We start from the raw sequence: 20,766 nt of genomic DNA, 5'->3' as shown, positions 1-20,766 counted from the left end.
TTAGCCATCATTCCAGTATTCAAAGCAAACAAAAACACAGAGCCATTGCCTCGCAATTTCATTGACATTACAGTGGTCACACAGAAACGGTGCAAAAGTTTTGCTGTTGATCCTGAACTGAAACAAAAGGAAAAATTGCCACGGGAATTACAAGCATTCAAGATCTGAATTGATGGGTGTCCAAATACAAGCTTCCCCTGAAAACTCCTCAGCGGCTCCACTGTCAACACTCACATTTCACAACAAACTGAAAAATAGAACTATCAAATAATTTATATTTTCAAGAAGAGCAATTAGGCCCTGTACTTCGCTGTGCGGTTCTGTGCTGGACTCCTATGACACAATTTTAAAGCGACACATTCAACACATACACAAATAAATCGATATGCAACTGCAACTCGCCTTGATAGTTTTTCCGACGACAAGAAAATATAAACTTTGGGTTTGGTAACTCGGGGATGTGGGGTGGTAGAGAGGGGATGTAGGGGTGTGTGTGTGGGGGGTCCTGGGAGCCAGCCAGCAGTTCGTTCACTCGCTGCGGGGGGAAAAAAGTTCAGCTGGTCAGTGCACAGCCACAGACTGCAGCGTGGAGGGGCTCGTCAGAGTCTCGCTCGGGGTTGCGGGGCTGCTTTGGCTCGTCGCTGTCTGTGGGGACGTCGGGCTCAGAGACTGGGGAGAGTTTGATAGAAACGCGGGGATGTGTGGAGGTAGCGCCGAGAAACCGGGCATGGAGGTCGGGGTGGGCTTGATTGGCACAGGTATAGCCGGTAACGACTGTCCCCCGTGACACAGGGACTTGATGGGCATGCCATAGGCACTGTAGTCGCTGCCCGCCATGGAGATCGGGGCCACCGTGTCAATCACGCTGGTGTTGTACATGTGGGGCCAAGCTGTCGTCAGCTGGTTGTGGAGCGGGTAGCCGGCAGACATGGACTGCATGGTGGAGAACGCCAGGCTCCCCGGGACCTTGTACTCTCTGGCGATGATGTTCTCGATGGCGAAGGGATGTTTAAAAGTTGACGTCTGGGACACTCCGAGGTTGTAGGTTGACATTTGGGGAAGATGTGTGCCGGTGGCTGCCAGGGCGCTCAGTCTCAGCTTGGCTTGCTGCTGGAGGTAATGGGCAGCATCCGACTGCTTACTGGGAGCCAAGTGATCAACCGCGCCCAACACCTTGAATCTTTTGCGGCGTCTCAAGAAACTTCCATTCTCAAACATGTCCCCACAGCTGGGGTGAAGCGCCCAGAAACTGCCCTTACCTGGCTGATCTGGGCGCCGGGGGATCTTGATGAAACAGTCGTTGAAGGAGAGGTTGTGTCGCAGGGAGTTCTGCCACCGCTGAGTGTTTTCCCTGTAATAAGGGAATCTATCCATGATGAATTTGTAAATTTCACTGAGAGGCAGCATTTTCTCTGGGCAGCTCTGGATCGCCATGGCAGTGAGGGAGATGTAGGAGTAAGGTGGCTTCTGGTCGCTGTACGTGTTTCTCCCTGGACGAGGCATCCTGGATGTAGCCTATGTGTCTTTAGGAGAAGGAAAAAAAGCAATGATAATACAAAAATTTAAAAAAGTAGCCTCCCTTAATTCCTCTGCGAAATCTTGCCGCTCTTCATGGAAACAGCCGCTGAGGAAAGTTTCAGCGCAGGCGGAGCTGAAGCTGCGTTGCGCGTAAAACAGCCAGGTCTGGCGCCTCTGCTGTGTGCAGGCGGGCGGATGGTGCACATTTATGGAGTGACGGCCGCTGTAAGTCTTTCTCGCAAAGTAAGTCAGCTTGTCCCGCTAGCGGAGTTGAATAGACTTCATTTGGCGTCCTCGATAAGACGAGCTAAGTGGATGCCTCCATGGCCTTCCTCTAACCATCTGATAGTTTTATGTAGTGACATGAGCAGAAAAGACCCCTGTAGGGGCGCTCCATTAATGTGCCACCTCTTTGCTATCACATGACAATTGCCATGGGAGGAGGGGGCTGGGAGGAAGGCATAATCTGGTTTCATTTACACCTATTTACATGGACACCTTGGGCCAATGGAAATCATTTCCATTTGAAGACAGAAAAAGGGGTGAAAAGGCTCGGCAACCGGAATTGAACTGCGATGGCACTCAGTGTGTGAAGGTATGCGCTAACACTTCTTCAGTGGACTTTACAGCTAAAACTATACGGAGTGAGGGTGAAATTGGAAATGATTGTACATATTGTAATTTAATGGTATGTTTTTAATGCTGCTGCTGCTGAGGTAGATGATTATTGTATGTGATCTTATGTGATGTATTAAAAAACATTGTTGATTGTGCAGGTGTGTGTATGAGTAGATTTCACATTTATTTTTCCATGAAGTGTTTTAATGTGATTTTTTTTTTATTCTCATAATTATGTGGATTTGAATGAAAATGTCAGCTGTTCCTACACACGGGTTAAAATGCTGAGAAAATGATTTTTTTTTTTTTTTTTACTTGTTAAGCTCTAATATTGTTTACGAAATGCACACGCCTACAAAATAAATCGCCATGAGCAAGTTTGTTGATGAGCCGACTATTAGTTTTTCTCAGCTAATTTGGCCCAGAGCTGAGCAAAGGAAGTAGACGATATGAAAACATCAACACAATGCAAACAATGCTGTTCACACTGAAACTTCATGAGGCAATCAGGTCCATTGTGTTTATGTAAAGAAGATTCAAAAGTACTTCAGAAATGCAAATAAACCCTTGAGGATGGTGTGGCGAAAACTGTATAAAATATCCATAAGTCAATTATATGAATGTGAAAACCAAATGGGAAGCCTATTTTGAGCTATTGCCATTCAAGCTTTTTGGCCAGGGCCACCTTTCCGCTTGGAGGGGTTGCAATGCCAGGGACCACACACGCACACGCAGATTTGCTCATAATTTATGCTAATTTCTCCCCATAAATCCACAATGCACCCCATCACCAGTCTGACAGATTACGAAAGGAATCGCATTGCGGGGGGACACTGAGCTATTTTCACCCAGAGACCAGGAGGAGGATGAAATGAAGGAGAGCGTCCTGGTTGCTGTAGCCTGTAAGGACTGTTAAACAATCTGAAACCCAGTCAATACAAAAAAGAAAAAAGGGAACTTTTGAATAGGAACTTTATAATTACAGTAAATGTGCAAAATACCAGAATTTACTGTATGGGAGTCATTATTCTAAAAAGTAAGGGAAATGTCTTGTCTAAAACTTCCATCGCCATGGTTTTTTTTTTCATCCTGCAGAGTGGCTTTTAACACCTGTCATTTCCCATTAATGTTCAGTTGAAAAGGTTTTGTCCAAAAGGAAGTGGTCCTGCAGTCGACCCATCTCAAACACGGCGGATAATGACAACACACTGCCAAGTGCCAAACATCTTCTGACATCCAGTCCATTCATTCAGTCAATCATTAAAAAATAAGAATAAAAAAAGAAAGATTTTTTTTTGTATTACTGTGTCCCTCTCAAATTAATACGTTCCTGCACAGAGCAGAAATATTTTCATAGAGTTTTTTAATGTGTAAAATTTGCACAGTAAAATTGAGGCATGTTACATGATTCTTAACATTTCATTTTAACATTTTAATTTTACTTTCCAGCTCACTGACTAATCTTATTTATTTTACTTGTATATATTTTTTTTTGCTCATGTTTGCATTGCAGACTTGCTGCCATGCCCGTATTTGCAAGTTAACCTGCAGCATTCGCGTTAACCAGCCGAGCCACAGAAGAGCAGTGAGAGTTTTTTCTTTTTCCTCCTCCTCTTCTTTTTCTCCTCACACATAGACGGTGTGGCTTTTTGAGCTTCAGGGTTATGGGATATTGGTAGGCCCTTTGTCCCTGTCGAATGCACACACTGAAAATACCACCATGACTCTGAATCTGAATAGAGGTTTTTAGCTGCTCCCAAACTCCTGAGTTCAAGCAGCAGTAGATCAAGTCCGCACTATGTTTGGTCATTTGTAGAAACCCGAACAAAGGTTGGGATAAGCCAAATTGCATTGCACTTGTGAACCGTGCCTCAGTCTGAAGTATCCTTTATAGCAGGAGGGGACCAAGAACAATTTTGTGTGAGCTTTAAAAAAAAAAAAAAAAAAAGAGGAGAGGAGCGAAAACAAAGGACACTTTCTGAAACATCTTAAAGTAGAGTAGTGAGGCGTGACATTCCCAGGGTGACGAGACACAAAAGCTGAGGTCATGGGGATGAAAAAGAGAATCAAACAGCCACTTTCACACGTCTGCCCTCCTCTGCTGCGGCCCCGGACACAATAGGAAACAAATGTTGTTAAAAGCGGATCGATGCCATTCATCCTAAAGCAGCGAATGATAGCCAAACAATATTGTCACACTGAATCGAGTTGAGATATGCTGCCACCCAGACCTACCGAGAGAGAGAGAGAGAGAGAGAGAGAGAGAGAGAGAGGGAGGGAGAAGGAGGGAAAGAGAGAGAGAGAGAGAGGGGGGTATTCAGGGACCGATTAAGAGAAATTTAAAGCTGTGGGAGATGCGTATTACACGTGAAAACATTCCTTCAATCTGAAAATTAATATTTATTTATAAAAACAATATGGGCTATACAATATCTATTGCAGCTTTTATTTAATTCTTCATATATATTTTATATATATACATTTATACATTTACATACACAATATACATTTTTGGAAACTATAAAATCAGCATAGTATTTTATTTTTGTGGTGATTTCAATTTGTTCACCCTGGACAGTTTTTGTTTGTTTGTTTTAAACTGGTGACAACACTCAACCTAAATAGAGAGGTGTGTGCAAATTCACATTTGTCAAGACAAACACTTCTAATCCCAATGAATTATGGGTGTAAATTTTCTCGCGCGGTTTTGTTTCAGTCGTCTTTGCGCAGATTATCATTAGAAGGCCTGCAGGTTTTAAAGGGATTTGTTCTGTGCCGTGGCCTCCGTGTTAAACACACGGTCAGCTCGCGCGCGCGCGCGCGTGTATGAGAGAGAAAGCAGGTTCAGTTTGTTGTCTGCTGCTGCAAACTGTGACTCTCCAGCCCAACCAATAGGCCTGTGCTTCTAATTAAGTCCGTGGTGATTTCAGCCCCCAGAGATGTTTTACGGTGCAATTAAGGACGCGCTGATGATAAGGTATGAATATTCAGCAGAATGACAATTAATTAGCAGACAGAGGGCTCTCACTAGAATCTCCTCAATGGCAAATTTAGCCTATACGACGGGATATCCACACTACTTAAAGGCCGTCTTCACACTCTGCCCTCCTTCTCCTCCTCCTCCATTTGAATATTATTTTTTTCCACCAGAAAAGGAAATCAGTACAAGCCGTCTCTGGTGTTCACCATTATTATGATTGGTGATATCATAACCCGGTGAAATATATTTGCTGTTTATTCTGCTAAACAGCGGGACCGGAGCCCTCCTCGCAGCCCACGCCATTAGATGTAAGTATCTGGGTGACATCAGAGGGAGTACCTGGAAGAAGACCTCAGGGCATTCACAACATATGCTCGGATTATGCTTAATGGTCTAATTACATAAATTAGGCATTCATTATACGGCACATCATCTGTAACAGATATCTCAATTGAACAGAGGCTGGGACATCTAATTTAATTTGTCTGTGAACAGTTTCATCCAATTACTCAGAGTGAAAGACATGAAAGGCAGAAGAAATATTGATCACTATTGACCCTATTTACAGATCTATCTATCTATCTATCTATCTATCTATCTATCTATCTATCTATCTATCTATCTATCTATCTATCTATCTATCTATCTATCTATCTATCTATCTATCTATCTATCTATCTATATTGTTTGTAAATTGTAAATGATTTTATCATATGAAAAAGATCACAATATCTACTGTATGAAATTATGTCTGCAGGCACATGAGAGTGAGTGCATGTGAAATGTGTGTGTGTGTGTGTGTGTGTGTGTGTGTGTGTGTGTGTGTGTGTAGGAGGGGTGTCCCAGTTCATTGACTCCATATGGTGAGAAACAGCAGGACTGATGAGTACTACCTGAGGTCCGTGTTTGTGCTGTCGACTGTAACCAAAACAGAGGCCCCTGACCCCCCCACCCCCCTGCATAATTCATTACAGACAAGACAGTGCTGCTCACACTCTCATTTCATCATTTAGCTTTTTGGTGACTGATGACTCTGGAACAACAAATCATCCTATTAAATGACACATGATACTTAGCCAGCTGACAGATATAAAGAGGAAGGAGCAAAGAGCAAGAAGAAAAGTCGCTGCAAAGATAGTGAGACAGAAAAAAAATGTAAATGGGAAAAAGATGAGAGGAGGAGAAAACAGAATAACAATATGACAGAATCCATTTCAATATTGAGAGAAAAATGTAGAAGCCCTCATTACTATACCGCGCATTACTGTATAATGAACTAGTTTCATATGAACAATAATCATGGAAATTCTCAGTTTCTGTATATATTGTTGAAAATGAGAGAATAATGCAATATTAAGAGATGTGAGGTCATGATATATTAACAACAAACTCAACAGAAGAGTGAACTTTCACTGTGAAGAAGAAAGATTAAAGAGCTATTATGCAAAAAAAGAAGTATGAATTAACATAGTTCAGTCACATACAAAGAGTTACCTTTCACAGAGGATTGAAATGAGGTGGAAAGGCCTTGAGATGGATAACAACGAATCTGTGCAGCTGCACAATGAAGAAAAGATCATAGGATGAAGTCATGTTAATGGAGGTACTAAGCTGAAGGGGGGAGCGGGGTGGGGTGGGGACTTATACTCTGTTCAAGTGTGTTGTGTTATATGTCATTAAACACTGATGTGAAAAATCCCCAGACGACAGGTGGCACATTAACCAGAGAGTACTAAATGGATCAATATATTGGGTCACTTTAGGTGACATTACAAGCTCCTAAGGTCAAAGTTGTAAGTTTAACCTATAACCTTTAACCTCTCTGTTTGCTCGTAGAAAACAGTTACCATCCTTTAAGCTTTTAACTATTTGCCCCAAATTAATTAAGTTTGCAAGGTATGGAATAATGAAGGATGAGAAGCTTTGAACTCTGGGATCAATTCACAAGAACGGTGGCATGTCCTCGGCAACACCACCAACAAGTCTCTCCTCCTTTGGGGGTTAGCGTGTGAGATGTCTAACTGAGACAAATCCCTTTTTATTGTGAGCCTGCGTGGTTGGAAGGCACGGTCCTTTGTGTGGCATGCTCATGTTCATCCAGACCTTGGCAGTGATCAGAACACACTTAACCAACTGGGACCAAATGAGGGGCATTTTGCTCTGTCTTTCATCTTATTCATCAGGGAAACGCTTGGTCTCCAAGGATGGCTAACAGAGCCAAAGACCAAAACAACACAATACGCAGTGACAATACAGCAGTGTTTACAACACAGATAAACAAAAACATAGGGCTGATGCCGGGGACACCCACGGGGAAGGTAACCGAATGAATGAGATTTTACTGAAATTTTATTTTTAAAAGTTTGCAAACACGAACCCATCTGTGGACACCTGAGCAAAAGAGAGACAAATTGGAACAGCTACATTTGGTGTCGCTCTTTCAAAAACTTCTTGAACCAATTTGGGCCAAAAAAGATCAGATATCGCATGTTAGGCGGCCCCTACTGGATCTGCCCCAAATTTGAGTATGTTAATAGGCATGCCATTAGGCGCGTCAGGCGCCGGTTTGGTTCAGTTCAGACCAGTATTTATTGCATAAGCTGGTAACAAAATTTTCATGACAGAGTGAAACATTTCTTGACATGGAGGTCAAAAAAATTACATTTCAGGCCAGCCCTTCTGGATGTGCTTCAACTTTGAATATGTAATTTGGCATGCCATTAGGCGCCCTCTGCAGAAGGTTTGGTTTAATTCGGACCAGGGTAAACTTTTACAAATTTTTCACAGCAGAGTGAAAAATGTCTTGACACCAGGGTCATAAAATCACATTTCAGCCGACCGTCCTGGATCTGCTTCAAATTTGAATATGTTGTAAGGCACGCCATGAGGCGCCCTGTGCAGAAAGTTTGGTTCAAGTCCACATTGTCAACCACAATGGTCGACAATGACCAATCACTAAGTGCCATTTCTATTGATATATTTTAATTGGTATGTGATATATGCTGCTGTGAGACCCACATTTGCATTGCTAAGCATAAACAAGCCTCACAGTAAATCACCGAGAGCTTTAAAGAGAAACACAAACAAGCAATGTTGCATGGTGCAATGCCTTACACCGCTCCTTTATGGGTGACCAGCTCAATGTGCCTCCTGCTGAAAGGTAATATGCATGACACATTTCCAGGCACTAATTCATTTGTTTAGTAATAAGGGAGCTAACCTGTGCTGAAAACATGGGTGCAGTGAGGAAAACATAAAGGTCCTGCTAATCCACGGCTAATCAAAAGGGCACAGGAAACAACCCCGCAGAAGGATTTTGTCATATTAATTAAGGTGAGGCTTGAGTATTTGTGCGTCTGTAAAAGCATGCTCATAAGACAGGGCATAGTGCCGACTTGGCATCATTATTCCACCCGAATACTGTGACACCGACAGTATGAGGATGCAACCCCATGGCTGGCAGCCAGGGACCTTGGAAAGCATGGCTAATATCTAGAGAAAAATGTGTATTTATGTGTCTGAAATCCTGTTGATTAAGGGTTCTTGAAGCAGCATTGTAGCTGATATAGGAGAAGATTTATTTTTTGAAGGCAAGTAGTAATAGAGCTGATGAACTGTGATGTTGATTACTAGACCCTTAAGGGTTTACACTTGAAAATAATGTTGTTGACTCTGACCTGTTCAGGAGCAAGTCCTTCAGATGTGACAGAGCATTTGAATTATACAAAGGACATGCACATAGACTACATGCACACAAAAGAATGCAATTACATTTCTATCAAACAAATTTAATCTAGAGTTGAGGCTTTACAATGCACTGATGGAAGAGCACATGGAGGAATCCTATGAAATGTCAAGTACTGCTGCACATCAGGAGCAATCTTTATCAGTCGCTGCCACTGTGGGCACAGACAGAGTATTAACAGCCTTATCAGCTGGGGAAATGCTCAGCTCCCCTGCTTAAACCAAAGCTATTACAATCCCAAATAATTAACTTTCAGCAGAATAGCCAGTTGTCGTGACAACTACGATCAGAAGATCTGCATGGGGAATAATTTTGATCTAAAACATGTGCTTTGTAATAAAGAGAAAACAATCCGTTGCTTTGCTGAGTTCTTCCTCTCACTACATCTGATAAGTCTTTTCACAGACTTCAGGCAACAAACCAGTTTTCAGGTGATAAATCAGTGTTATTGTTGTTGATGCTAGCAAGTCCTCAAAGGCAGATTCAGAGCTTTGATATTAAAGAGTCCACCTTGTCTATGAATAACTGCCTTACCAGTGTGAACTAATGAATGTAACATTACACTATAACATTGAATTACAATCTCTGCATAACTTTCCACTTCTTTTCTGAAACAACCCACAGTGGTCCGAATTTTTTTTTTACTATTTAATCCCCACTCCCTATTTGCCTCCTGTAATACAAATGTGAAAATCTGTACACTGAAGCTAATAAATCGATCAATGTGCCAATCAATGAGCTACTTGAAAAAGTGAGCATGTCTTATTTAGCTTGTGTGATGTGTTGACATGTGACATTTGTAGTGAATCATCCATTTACCAAACAGTTTTCATCACCTGTCCCATCACTATTTTTGGAGCAACATAGAGAAGAGGTATATACAGGTATATTTACTGTGTCCTAATAGTAGTGGTACAACAGGTGGGAGATTATCACTCGGGGTCAGGAAACACTTGTCTTAAAATTCACAAATAATATATATATTTTTTTAAACTCCAAAAAAGTACAGTTGAAAGTTGACAGCCAGGGCAAACTGTCTCTTTTAAAGTATTTTTCTTGGTTTAATCAAAGTGTTGAAAGTCAGCTCCACATCTGAACTGCCCGCAAATTAGCACTGTTATTTCATCATTACTCTGTTTATGTCCTCATCTCTCTGTCAGACTTCAACAGGCGTTAAACCAACTCAGGTAATATGGCCTAATAAATCGGGACCAATAAAAAGCATTTAATCGTGAGTGTCAACATGATTAATTGTGCACTAAAATCCATGTGAGACCTCCTAGTCATGGGGCCAGTGAAAAGGCATTTTGCATTTCAGCATAACTGGCACCAGGACAAGCACCGAATCTATCCATGGGATGGTATGAATATCAAATTAATAATTAGCCTTGTAATTTCTCCTCAGGAATTACTACGCCTCAAACTGGTTGGTGAATTTAATTATTAGCAGCCTTTTTGTTTCCATGTCCCTCTCATTACTGTCAGGATTGATGTAACGTAAACTTCATTAAAAATTAAAGCAAGAGTCTTAATTATGAGGCTACACTGACTGAAGTTAGAATTAGCCAACTCAGTGATGTGCAAATGAGAGCATTATTTAAGAAACATGCTGGAAGTAGTTATGCTAATTTCAAGAGTTCACAGTAGCAGACCTTTTCACTTGCAGTTGCATATTCATTAAACACACTATGCAAATTTAATGTAGCAGTCTTAGTAATGCCTTGTTAATTTATTCAGATTTATTGAGTACGACTTGTAAAAAGTACCAATTTAATTACCCTATCTCCTTGGAAGGTAAGGGATATGGCCAAGGTTTTAAACTGTGTAAATCAGGATTAGTGTGGTTTGATGGAGAAATAGGGAATGAAAGGACGCTGCTGTTAATAGCCATGCTTGAAAGACATATTGATTTACTTAAGGCATCATCCAAGTAAAATTCTCCAAAGTGCACTCAGCCAGCCAAAAAAAGTAAAGATGAGCAGCCTATGTGCTGTTATAGTTGAGGATGAGTTCATCATGCATATCTTCATGTTATATAGAGTAGGCTATAGTGTGAGCGCACTGTCTCCAGAGTGAGATCGCTACTCGCTGGAATATGAAATAAAATTCGAAACTTCAGATTTTGTCAGTGAGGAACTTCTGAGGGTTTTGTACAATATAACCACAGTCCTGTACAACGCCTTGATGTCTCGGATTTACTTGCATACCATTCTATTCTATATACGTACGTAGACTAATTAAATCAATAACAGAAATAAAGAAACTTCCCTCTGATATGCAGTGGACTAATAAGATCTGCATAAATCACCTTACAATATGAAAAAATAAATACAGAATTATTTTTGCCCACTTGCATCACTTTCCTTATGAGTTGCATTCACATTAATTTAAATAGTCTTTTATTTTACAACCCGAGTCTCAGTGTTATAGTTTCAGTTAATAATACCATAGACAACCTATGCATAAGGTAGATGATGCGGTTGCAAAAGAAGAGACTCCATAGAAAATAACTGCAAGATGTGAATGAAAAATACAAACTTTATAACAGTTCATGTAACAACAAACCTCTGTGCTCTCTTTGGACTTTCCAATAAGTTTGAATTCTCTGATTAACACACACATTGAAAACAGTGATACACATTAAGCAAACCTGCAGATTGAAGCTGGATGCAAAACACACCCCTGATGAATATGCAATAACTGCACTTAATTCATTAAGACCTTGCTCTTTGTAGTTGAGTTAAGACTGACTGTGATTTGTATGTTTTTGGCCTTGGTGGAACAAAGTGCTTGTACTGCTATTTATACAATGACAGAGTGCAGAGTGCATTTTTGGCCATGCAATTTTGCAGTATTGCTTTTTGGCCAAGCAGTGACAATAAGGTACAGGCTTGTAAAATAAAATGTGTTTTTTCCCACTGTGTGACAGATTGTAGTCAGCAGTTATCAAAACCTTTTCTAGAAAATGGTCCACAGGAGTTTCAACAAGAGAGCAACAACTGTCTCATCCATACTACATCTACATCATGTCATTATATAGCGTAGGAACCAATCCCGTCAGCCCGCGATGAAGAGGCATTGGGAAAATAAACCCTGCAAGTAGGCTTACAAAGAAAGAGTTTTCCCTAGCATAAGCACTAACAACAGTGTCAGCCGCTGCCAGTAACAAGCTAACAAACAATATGAACAAAGGATGCTAACTCCACTCTGTTAGTTGCTGTTAATGCTGCACAACATTTGAAATTGGGTCTGACATGTAGTTGCAATGTTTCATCTAACACTAACTATCTTGATACGCACTGCTTTCTTCTTTGTACCACTGTCTGTAAGTATTCCTAATTTGCAATCCACATAACTTTTGTGTCAGAGCATGTAAAAGGCAAGTTCAATGAAAGGTGACAATAGTCTCCTTTCATTAAACCTGCATTTTACAACATGGCAACATTTGCATCGTAGACCATGTTTGCTGCATTGGACCAAATCCAAATATGAAGAATTACTGCACAAAGGGATGAGTGTTAATTAATATGCTCTTTTAATTCAATATATAAACTCCTTACAATGAAAATAAATATGTCTGCACTCGTCTGGACATAGCATGTTTAATATAGTAAATTCTTGTGGGGCAGATCTTGATCTACATTCTAACAACAAAACAATGTGCTCTTAGGTGACTTCAAAAATAAGACAGAGAGAAAAGGGGGCCTGTACAATATGCAACCAAATAATCTAGTTTAGTTTCAAGTGGTATGGTCAGTTGTCAGTTACTAGATGCTAGTCCTCAGGGACAGAGTTGAAAGACTGAACTGGAGAAAAACATCCTTGGGGTGCGCTGGGAAGAAGCCCAATCATTGTAGTGGTAAAAACAACCTGCAGACGAGCACTGAGGGCCACACAGCTCTGACCGTGGCAGAGCACAGCCGACTGACTACTTACACCACTCCAGGAGATAATTACAGTGGCTGGGTGTCTGTTCTTCACTCCCTGTTGTCCCACTGGAGTCCCTTGGGGTGTGTGTGTGTGAGTGTGTGTGTGTGTGTACTGGGGGACCCTACAAGCCGTCAGGCCAGTCCTGAAGTCACCTCTTACTGCTTTGCTGAACAAAATTTAAATGTACATGTGTTTGACGCAGCCATCCAAACAAAAAATTAAATAAAGACATGAAACCCGTTAAAACAGACTCTGCACAATTAAGCTGCTTGAGGTTATATTTATTTTGAACCCAAGGAAAAGGCCAACTTGTTTTTTTTCTCTTTACAATCTCCATAAATAAAAAAGGCACCCAGAAGAAGCAAATATAAGTGCCTGAAAAGAGTGCACACAGTATAAACTACCAATGAGTGTAGACATTCGCGCTGCACCACAAACACCTCTGAGTTGATTACATAAATATTGCATTCAATTATTTATGTGTTATTAATTAAAAAACATTTTACTTGAAAAGGAAAATATTTGTAAGTAGAATCACTGGACTTTAGTGTAATATATTGAAGCATGCTTTAGCAGCATAAACATAGATATTATCATTCTGTATGCTTGGGGTCAGAAATGATACCAAACAAAGATTTTGAAATCCAGTAAAACTAAATACATTTTGTTGCTTTTTCAAAATGGGACTTCACTTTTATAAATTGTAAACTTTAGTAAAAATCAAGTATTAGAAAAACCAAAAGGCTAATGTCTGTAATACACACACAGACACTCAGATTTAGATATAGAGTCACTTCTCATTATCTCTGTTTACTTTGGTTTTAGGACAGGCTTGTGAGTTTTCTGCTGCGATGACAGTAAACATTGGTATTGTCATGTCTGCTGTGTCTGTTTTTCCACATTACTCTGACACTCACACTGCTGATGTCAACATTAAAATGCTGATTGTATTCATCCCTATTGAACCTCCAACTAGAAGATGACTTAATATACATCCTTTATCATCTTGAGGGCAATCATTTCCATTTTTCTCACTAAGAGTGACAGATGTGAACCATCCCATTGACCATAATTAATCTGTGTTTAAAATGAACAGGCCGCATATAGTGGCGGCATAGCCCAGGGTCTGAGGGCTCGTGTCACAGTGCTATCTGCATCTCAGTGTAATTATCCCATTGCCATGAATAATGGGACAAGGGGGATCCGAGTGATGCTTTGATAGAGATGAGATTAGTTTAATCAAGTTCATTGCTTGGGCTAGGCCACCGAATCTCATCATCCCTCCTCTCAAATCACCAGACCCTCACCCCACCCGCCAAAGCTCCCTTTACGCCTGCCACATTAGCCAGAAAAATTTATGACATCGTTAGTTTTAAGTGCTACCTCTGTTAGGACAATGCATACTTAAAGCAGAACCCTTTGTGACAAAAGGATTCATAAACGGGGCAAAAGCTGGAGTCCTGAATCTGTCGGAGGTACTGATATCATATGGTCTCAAGGCACATTTACAACACAAGAAAAAAATGTGTACATATCACAATAATTATATTACACTGTATAGCAGGCCTAGTTGTGCTGGAGCCCCCCTATGACAGTAAAAGTCAGTTTACTGTCCAGTTGGTATATGGCATATATACTGTAGATATATCATTCAATCAGCTATAACCTTGGTCAAATAAGTGAATGGTTTTGCATCACATTTAAAATCATTAGAAATAAAAACTGTTGGTTTTCAATAGTTTAGGCACCTCTCATTAGAAAGTCAAACATGGGATTCATCAATGTAATGTGTTGTGCCCCTGAGGCAGATATTCATGTAAAACAGAAAGAACATCAGAGGGCACTCTGTGTATTTACGGACAACAAATCATGTTTGTCAAAACTGACAAACCCAGCGTGAGACAAAGGCAGTGGACTCCTATAGTGATCCTAGCTAGGAGAAATCCATAAACACATGTTCCCTGCAGCGCCCCATCAGTCTCTGCAGCCGGCCTGACGTCAGAGGACGGGGCTTAAACTGTCCGCAGAGGACAACAACTTTGCAAACAAAGCCCCAAGTCCAGCCGCTCGGAAGTCCCGACTTTGACTTTCCCCTCGCATCGTGTCAACACACCTTTCTGCAGCCCCCTCCACAAAAAATACCACTGTTACAGCACAATTTGGGAGTCATTCATCAAATAAGACATAGGATTAATTAAGCCTGAGGACTGAATTAGCCTCCCCCTTCACTCATCAAGGTGTACCCTTGGCCTGGGGTTGGAGATGAGGGGGTGGGGGCTCCATGCTAACGGTGAGGGGTGGGCTGGGGGCAGGGATTTCATATCGCTAGCATGTGTTTAGTACACCGAACATTCACGTGTGGACACACACAAAAAAAGATGAAAACCCCCTTAATCCCCAATTTACATATGATGTATGACAATAAAAAAACTCCAGAGGGGAGTGCTACCGCAGAGTTGTTCATTACATATTAGCTTTATACGGCAATATATTTACCAGGATGAAAGGCCTTAAAGGAAAAAAGTTGGCCCTATAAACGATTGACTGACAAAACTTCTGTCCCTGCAGGTACTTTCTCTACACTAGAACATAAACATCCATCAGTTTCATGTGTATATTGGCTGCTGTAGGCATTTAGTATCCCCCTAATACATCACAATAACAGTCTGCATTTAATTGTTGTTTTAAGCTGAATTATCTCCCATCCTACATGAGGACAATGACAGTATACAACATCTCTGTAATGAATAATGACACAGGTTTGGTTTATGTGTAATGGTGTCCTGTAATAAGTAAAGATTCCCTCCCCTGTGTACAGAGATATGACACACATACGTTCGTACCGTGCACCGAGTTCATTAGTCCATAGCATCCCGTCCCTCACTGGAGAGGGTCATGCCTTTGATGAATGGACTGTGTACCATGTAGCTTCAGGCTAAGATTCAGCACCTCAAGAGGCAGAGAGGAACCAACTCCGGTTAGAGCGAAGAAAGAGAAGAAAGGAAGGAGGAAATGAGAGGGAAAGAGAGAGAGACAGAGACAGAGATGAATTTGGATTACCCAGGAGTTCTGTCTCCCCCGAGTCCTGCATCCGAGAGACATTAGGAATCTAATGTGCTATTATTCTCCATCACCCCCCTAAGCCTAAAACATCTGTCCTTGGGGTGTCTCCGGTAATAGACAAGGGCTTTCGGACCCTTCACTAAGACAAGATAGCAGCTTCTACAAGGGCCCTTGACGTCCTGCCGACTTAATCTGCAAGTACTTCCACAAAATTGACATTGCCTAGAGAGTAAAGCAATCAGCAGTGTTACAGAGCATTTATATTTCAGTGGTGCTTCCACAGACAGTGAAACCTGACCTTTAGGAGGCCTGACAGAGAATTACATGTCTTGTCATTGATTTTTCTAACTTTTAAAGATTTTTTTCTTTCTTTTTTTTTATTGCCATTTGAGTTTCTCAAGGTGAGCAGTAGGTGACTGAATGCTTGAGTATCACACAATTGTGACAGCAGTATTTGCATCATAGAAGGTGATTTTGTGAAAATATTTTTAGGATATAAAGCCATGTAGGTAAACCCAAACTCTTTCTCATATACTTACAATAGGCTATATATGCAATATATATATATATGTGTGTGTGTGTGTGTGTGTGTGTGTGTGTGTGTGTGTGTGTGTGTGTGTGTGTGTGTGTGTGTGTGTGTGTGTGTGTGTGTGTTTTTCTGGTAGTACTCTACAGTTTTCTTACTGTTAACAAATGCTGCAAAAAACAAGACTAGCAATTCACTTGTTCTATTGACAAATACTGATGCAATATACCTTGACTCTGAAAACTATTGGAAACACATCCATTACATTCTTTGTTTGTTAAAATGGCTAGCCCATGTCTTTATTACAAGGAGCATAGGGACTGTAGCTTGTTCTGAGACACAGTTCTGGTGGTGCTGTAAATAACTCATGTGCTCAAAGCAAAGCAAACCTACAGCTGAAAGTGGTTCAATAATTTACTTCTGTTTGCGTAACATTTGCTACATCGTCCAGCTGTTTTAGGTGATTATATAGCACTTTTGTTCTCTAAAAAAATGCAAGCAAAAGTATTTGTGACCTGCTGTCAACACTAAATTAAAAAAAATAAATAGGCTTGGGTCACAGAATTTATATCATAAATGGGAATTTGTTGACAGTACCATAAATAACACAATAGTATTGATAATAAACAAATGGATTATCCATGTCTTCTTCTTCTTCAAAAAAAAAAAAAAAAAAAAAACAGAGCTCATGATGATATAGAAAAGGACATAAAGCAAACTGCCTGATCATGTCTAGATTATTTATCCTTTCCTACACAGTGGATTTTGTGAAGTTTCATATTCAAACAATGACACAATGATGTGGACTTAACAGTCTCTGATCAAAAAATCATTGCTACCTGTACAATAGTGGGAAATTTCTCACTGTCTAACCCCCCTTTCTCTTTCTTTCTTTCTTTCTTTTTTGTATTTTCAGCATCAGAGAGTAATTGTCTTCATATGGTCACAAATACAATATTCATGATACTCATTTTTAACATGAAAGATCTGTTAATGGAGGCATAGTATTTGATGTTGTATTTCTACTAATTGAATTAAATCTAGTCAAAGAGCAGAAATATTTGTCTTAAAGGCTTTCAATGCCCCAAGCCCCGATTATAAATGCGTCCCGTTTAATGAAAAGAATATATCTTGATTCATTAAAGATTAATGAGAGGGAGAAAAAAATACTATGGGTACTCATTAATTTAAGAGAAATAATGTCTCATCGTTACACAGGATGGCATAGCAACTACTCTGCTATGAGAAAGTCCCAATAGGTCCATCACACAGTATGATGGAAAACCATGCAACCTGTTTAAATAGGAAGTTTCTTTGCTAAAGAGATGGTGTGGGCTGAACAGATGGCCAAACCTGTGTCTTTCACTACTGTTTCTGTTGAGCAATTAAAAGTTTCTGGCTGTTTTTCTCCCTTCCCCCCAAAGTACAGATTGCAAACATGACAAGAGGTCAAATATCTGCAAGGGAAAAAGGAGTGGAACAACTGTTCCACCGAGCTGCTCTGGCCTCAGCTGGTGTGCAAGCGGACGTGTATTCACCTGAACGAGGACTGGTAATCACCCCACACCGAAGTGAATAATTAGTGTAATAATTACCAGGCTTAAAATGAATCTGCGAGCCACCCTCTCTCACAATGCCATCAAGAATAACAGGTGTTGAAAGTGCCTTGAAGGGACAGAGATTAAAGATTATTTCGTTATCCTGGGTCTCCTTCAGGCACAACTGTCTTGTGTTTTATCCTGTCATCCACAGTGAGGGTCATGTGGGGGCTCATTTTCCTCTGGCTTGGCAGTTTTGGGAGCTAGGCATTTGACAGAGAGTGAATGTTGTTTAATCTGGGAGTGTGAGCCGTCCTTGAGTTTCCTGGACACTCCATGTCCACATAACCTCCAGCTACATGGAGTTAGGTTGTACCAGTGGTTATTATTAGCTGCCGCACTGGCTTTTATATGGCATTAAGGGGAAAAAAATCCAAGTGGTACTGGTTTATATTGATATATTAAACTAGAGTGAGAATGAAATGGCAGGATCACAATCCTGGTGATAAATCTAAATAATTACACAATCATGCTTTAGTATATTGATGTGTGTATAACTAGATTCATATTGAGTGTACAACCTTTCCAACAAGACATTAGCCCATATTTTTCTCTGTCATAATCTAAATTTTCTCATTAAAAGAGTGGGCACTACTTATCTGATTTCCTTGGCAGCATAGTGTATGTACTCTCTGTTTTGACTTAAGCAATGAAGCAAGTGAGCCTAGGGGTGTTTGTTCTTGTAAGAATTACTTAAAGACTTGTCAAGATGCCACAACTCGTGCTTCAGTTCCCAGGCTCTTTCGGTGTTTGTTATTCAGACTTCCTGTGTGTTTTTGAAATTGCTACAGCAGGTGTAACAGATCTTAGACACGGCGAATTAAATATTTGTTTCCAATGCTTAACAAAGTGTATTTTGTGTTTTAATTACAGTGAAACTGGAATAGTCACAATAGTATTATAGGGCTATAAATGGTCATTATATTTCCAGAATCGCTATAATAATGTAGCCAGGGATCATAATGACATGATGTTCTGTTGCCACACAAAAGAACCCAGCTGCATAAACAGCTTTGTTTGTGTGATTCCTCAGTATTTCCATCCAGCAGAGACGAGAATATGTGAACGTCTATGCAAAATCAAGACAAATGTGGGGTTGTTACAAACATCGGTTGATTACAGTATCAGTATGACATTCTGCACTTTATCTTTTACCCTGCCCTGTTGTCTTATAATGTTGTATCATTAGTTTCCCTGACAATGATTTAGCGTTCAGCCATCTACCCCACTGACCTGTGCTGTGTTTAAATGTAACCTTCTTTTAGCCCTAGCCATCATTTGTCACTTCTGAGCTGTCAGATACACACAAATTGGCCACAACCTGCCACGGCCAGTGACAGCAAGACACAGAGGGGCGGCAAAACAGGAGCGGGGCAATCAGCTGCATCCATTACATTTACATGGTCTGGGAAGGTTAGCAAGTTGTTCCTGAAAGATTACCACCTCTAATTTCTTTGGGGAGGATGGGACCTTGGTTTTGCTGCCAAGCCTGCTTTTCAGGTCAGGGCCCCCTGAATGTTAACTAAGACCCAGGAGCAGGTCAGCAGGCAGACCAAGGGACCAGAGGAGAGCCTACGTCTTTCCCTTACATTGGTGGCCGGCAAGTCGAGCAGAAAGTTCCCATCCATCTTTGGCACAGTGCTAATGATCCATTCTGGGAGAGGTCTGTGCATGGTTAGAAAAAAACTATCCAGGTAGTTCTCCACTGGTGCCTCCCTGCTGCTAAGCGCAACACCAACTCTGTAATCTCTGCCAGGAAAAAGACAGGCTCGCTTACCAAAGAATTCTCCAGTATTTCTTCAATAAGAGACTGAACTGTTTGATGTCCTCACAACTGATCCTCAACCCTCTGGTTGTCTTCTCTAAGCTACGCTGCAAGTACATTTCATGGGGTGCCACAAAGGGCGCCTCGTGCTTTCAGTTCTTTAACTTTTACTTTGATCTACATTATTAAACAAGTCCATCTCAAACTATGATGAGAAGAGTATTGCAATGTGTTTCTGCAACTCTTGTAGCCTTAGATCATGTTTTGGATGCTACTCAGTGTTACCATGGCATAGACAACTAGGCTGCATAAAACACACAGGTACATTCTGATTTATCTCAAATATTATCGCACTTGCATCTGAAATCATACTGGCACATAAGCAAACAATAAGTGGTGACAACATTAATTATACTATTGTGTGCATGTCTAAACACAGTCACCACTGTATGTAAACATAAACAGACGTACACAATTATGAAATGTTTGTGAAAATATACAATAAATAGGTACACAAAAGATATAATGATAATAATAATAATAGTAATAATATAAAATTAGCCCCAACTACCTGTACTGAAAATGAACAACAAACTAAAAGTATTTTAGAAATGTAATTGAATTTTCAAAAAAAAAGAAGATATTAATCACTAAAAAAATTAAAACATTTCTTAACACAACATAATATATATTTACATATTGCACCTCTATGTTATCATGCCCACCTATAGCAAGTATGTCACCATAAACACTGTGATATTATTCATGCTCACACCTTGTAGTAGTAGATAGATATATTGTTTGTCAGGTCCCAGAACACTCTCTCACATTAAATCCACTCCAGAGTAAATTTCAGATCATATCCTTTATGTTTGATGAGAAGTATATAATATTATTTATCATGACCATACGTCAAAGGAAGAGAAGCCAATACACTGACTAACATTCCCCATGTCATTTTATCTAATTTGGTTTGCCATGAAATGGCCAATTAAAAATAACTGCATTACTTTGTTAATAAAG

The 20,766-nt window shown here is 40.3% G+C and overlaps 1 protein-coding gene across 1 annotated transcript; it reads right to left on the bottom strand.

Moving 5' to 3' along the window:
- Positions 1 to 561: 561 nt before the first annotated feature.
- foxb1a (forkhead box B1a) lies at positions 562 to 1,503 on the bottom strand (the record flags this gene model as incomplete). Its single annotated transcript, XM_083973300.1, has 1 exon — positions 562 to 1,503. One exon carries the CDS (start codon positions 1,501 to 1,503, stop codon positions 562 to 564), a length of 942 nt encoding a protein of 313 aa, XP_083829426.1.
- Positions 1,504 to 20,766: the final 19,263 nt, after the last annotated feature.

This window comes from Trachurus trachurus (assembly GCF_905171665.1).
Source record: "Trachurus trachurus genome assembly, chromosome: 6".
In the NCBI taxonomy this organism is placed as follows: Eukaryota; Metazoa; Chordata; class Actinopteri; order Carangiformes; family Carangidae; genus Trachurus; species Trachurus trachurus.
Note: the sequence above shows the minus strand (reverse complement) of the source record. Positions and strands in the feature narration are given on the sequence as shown.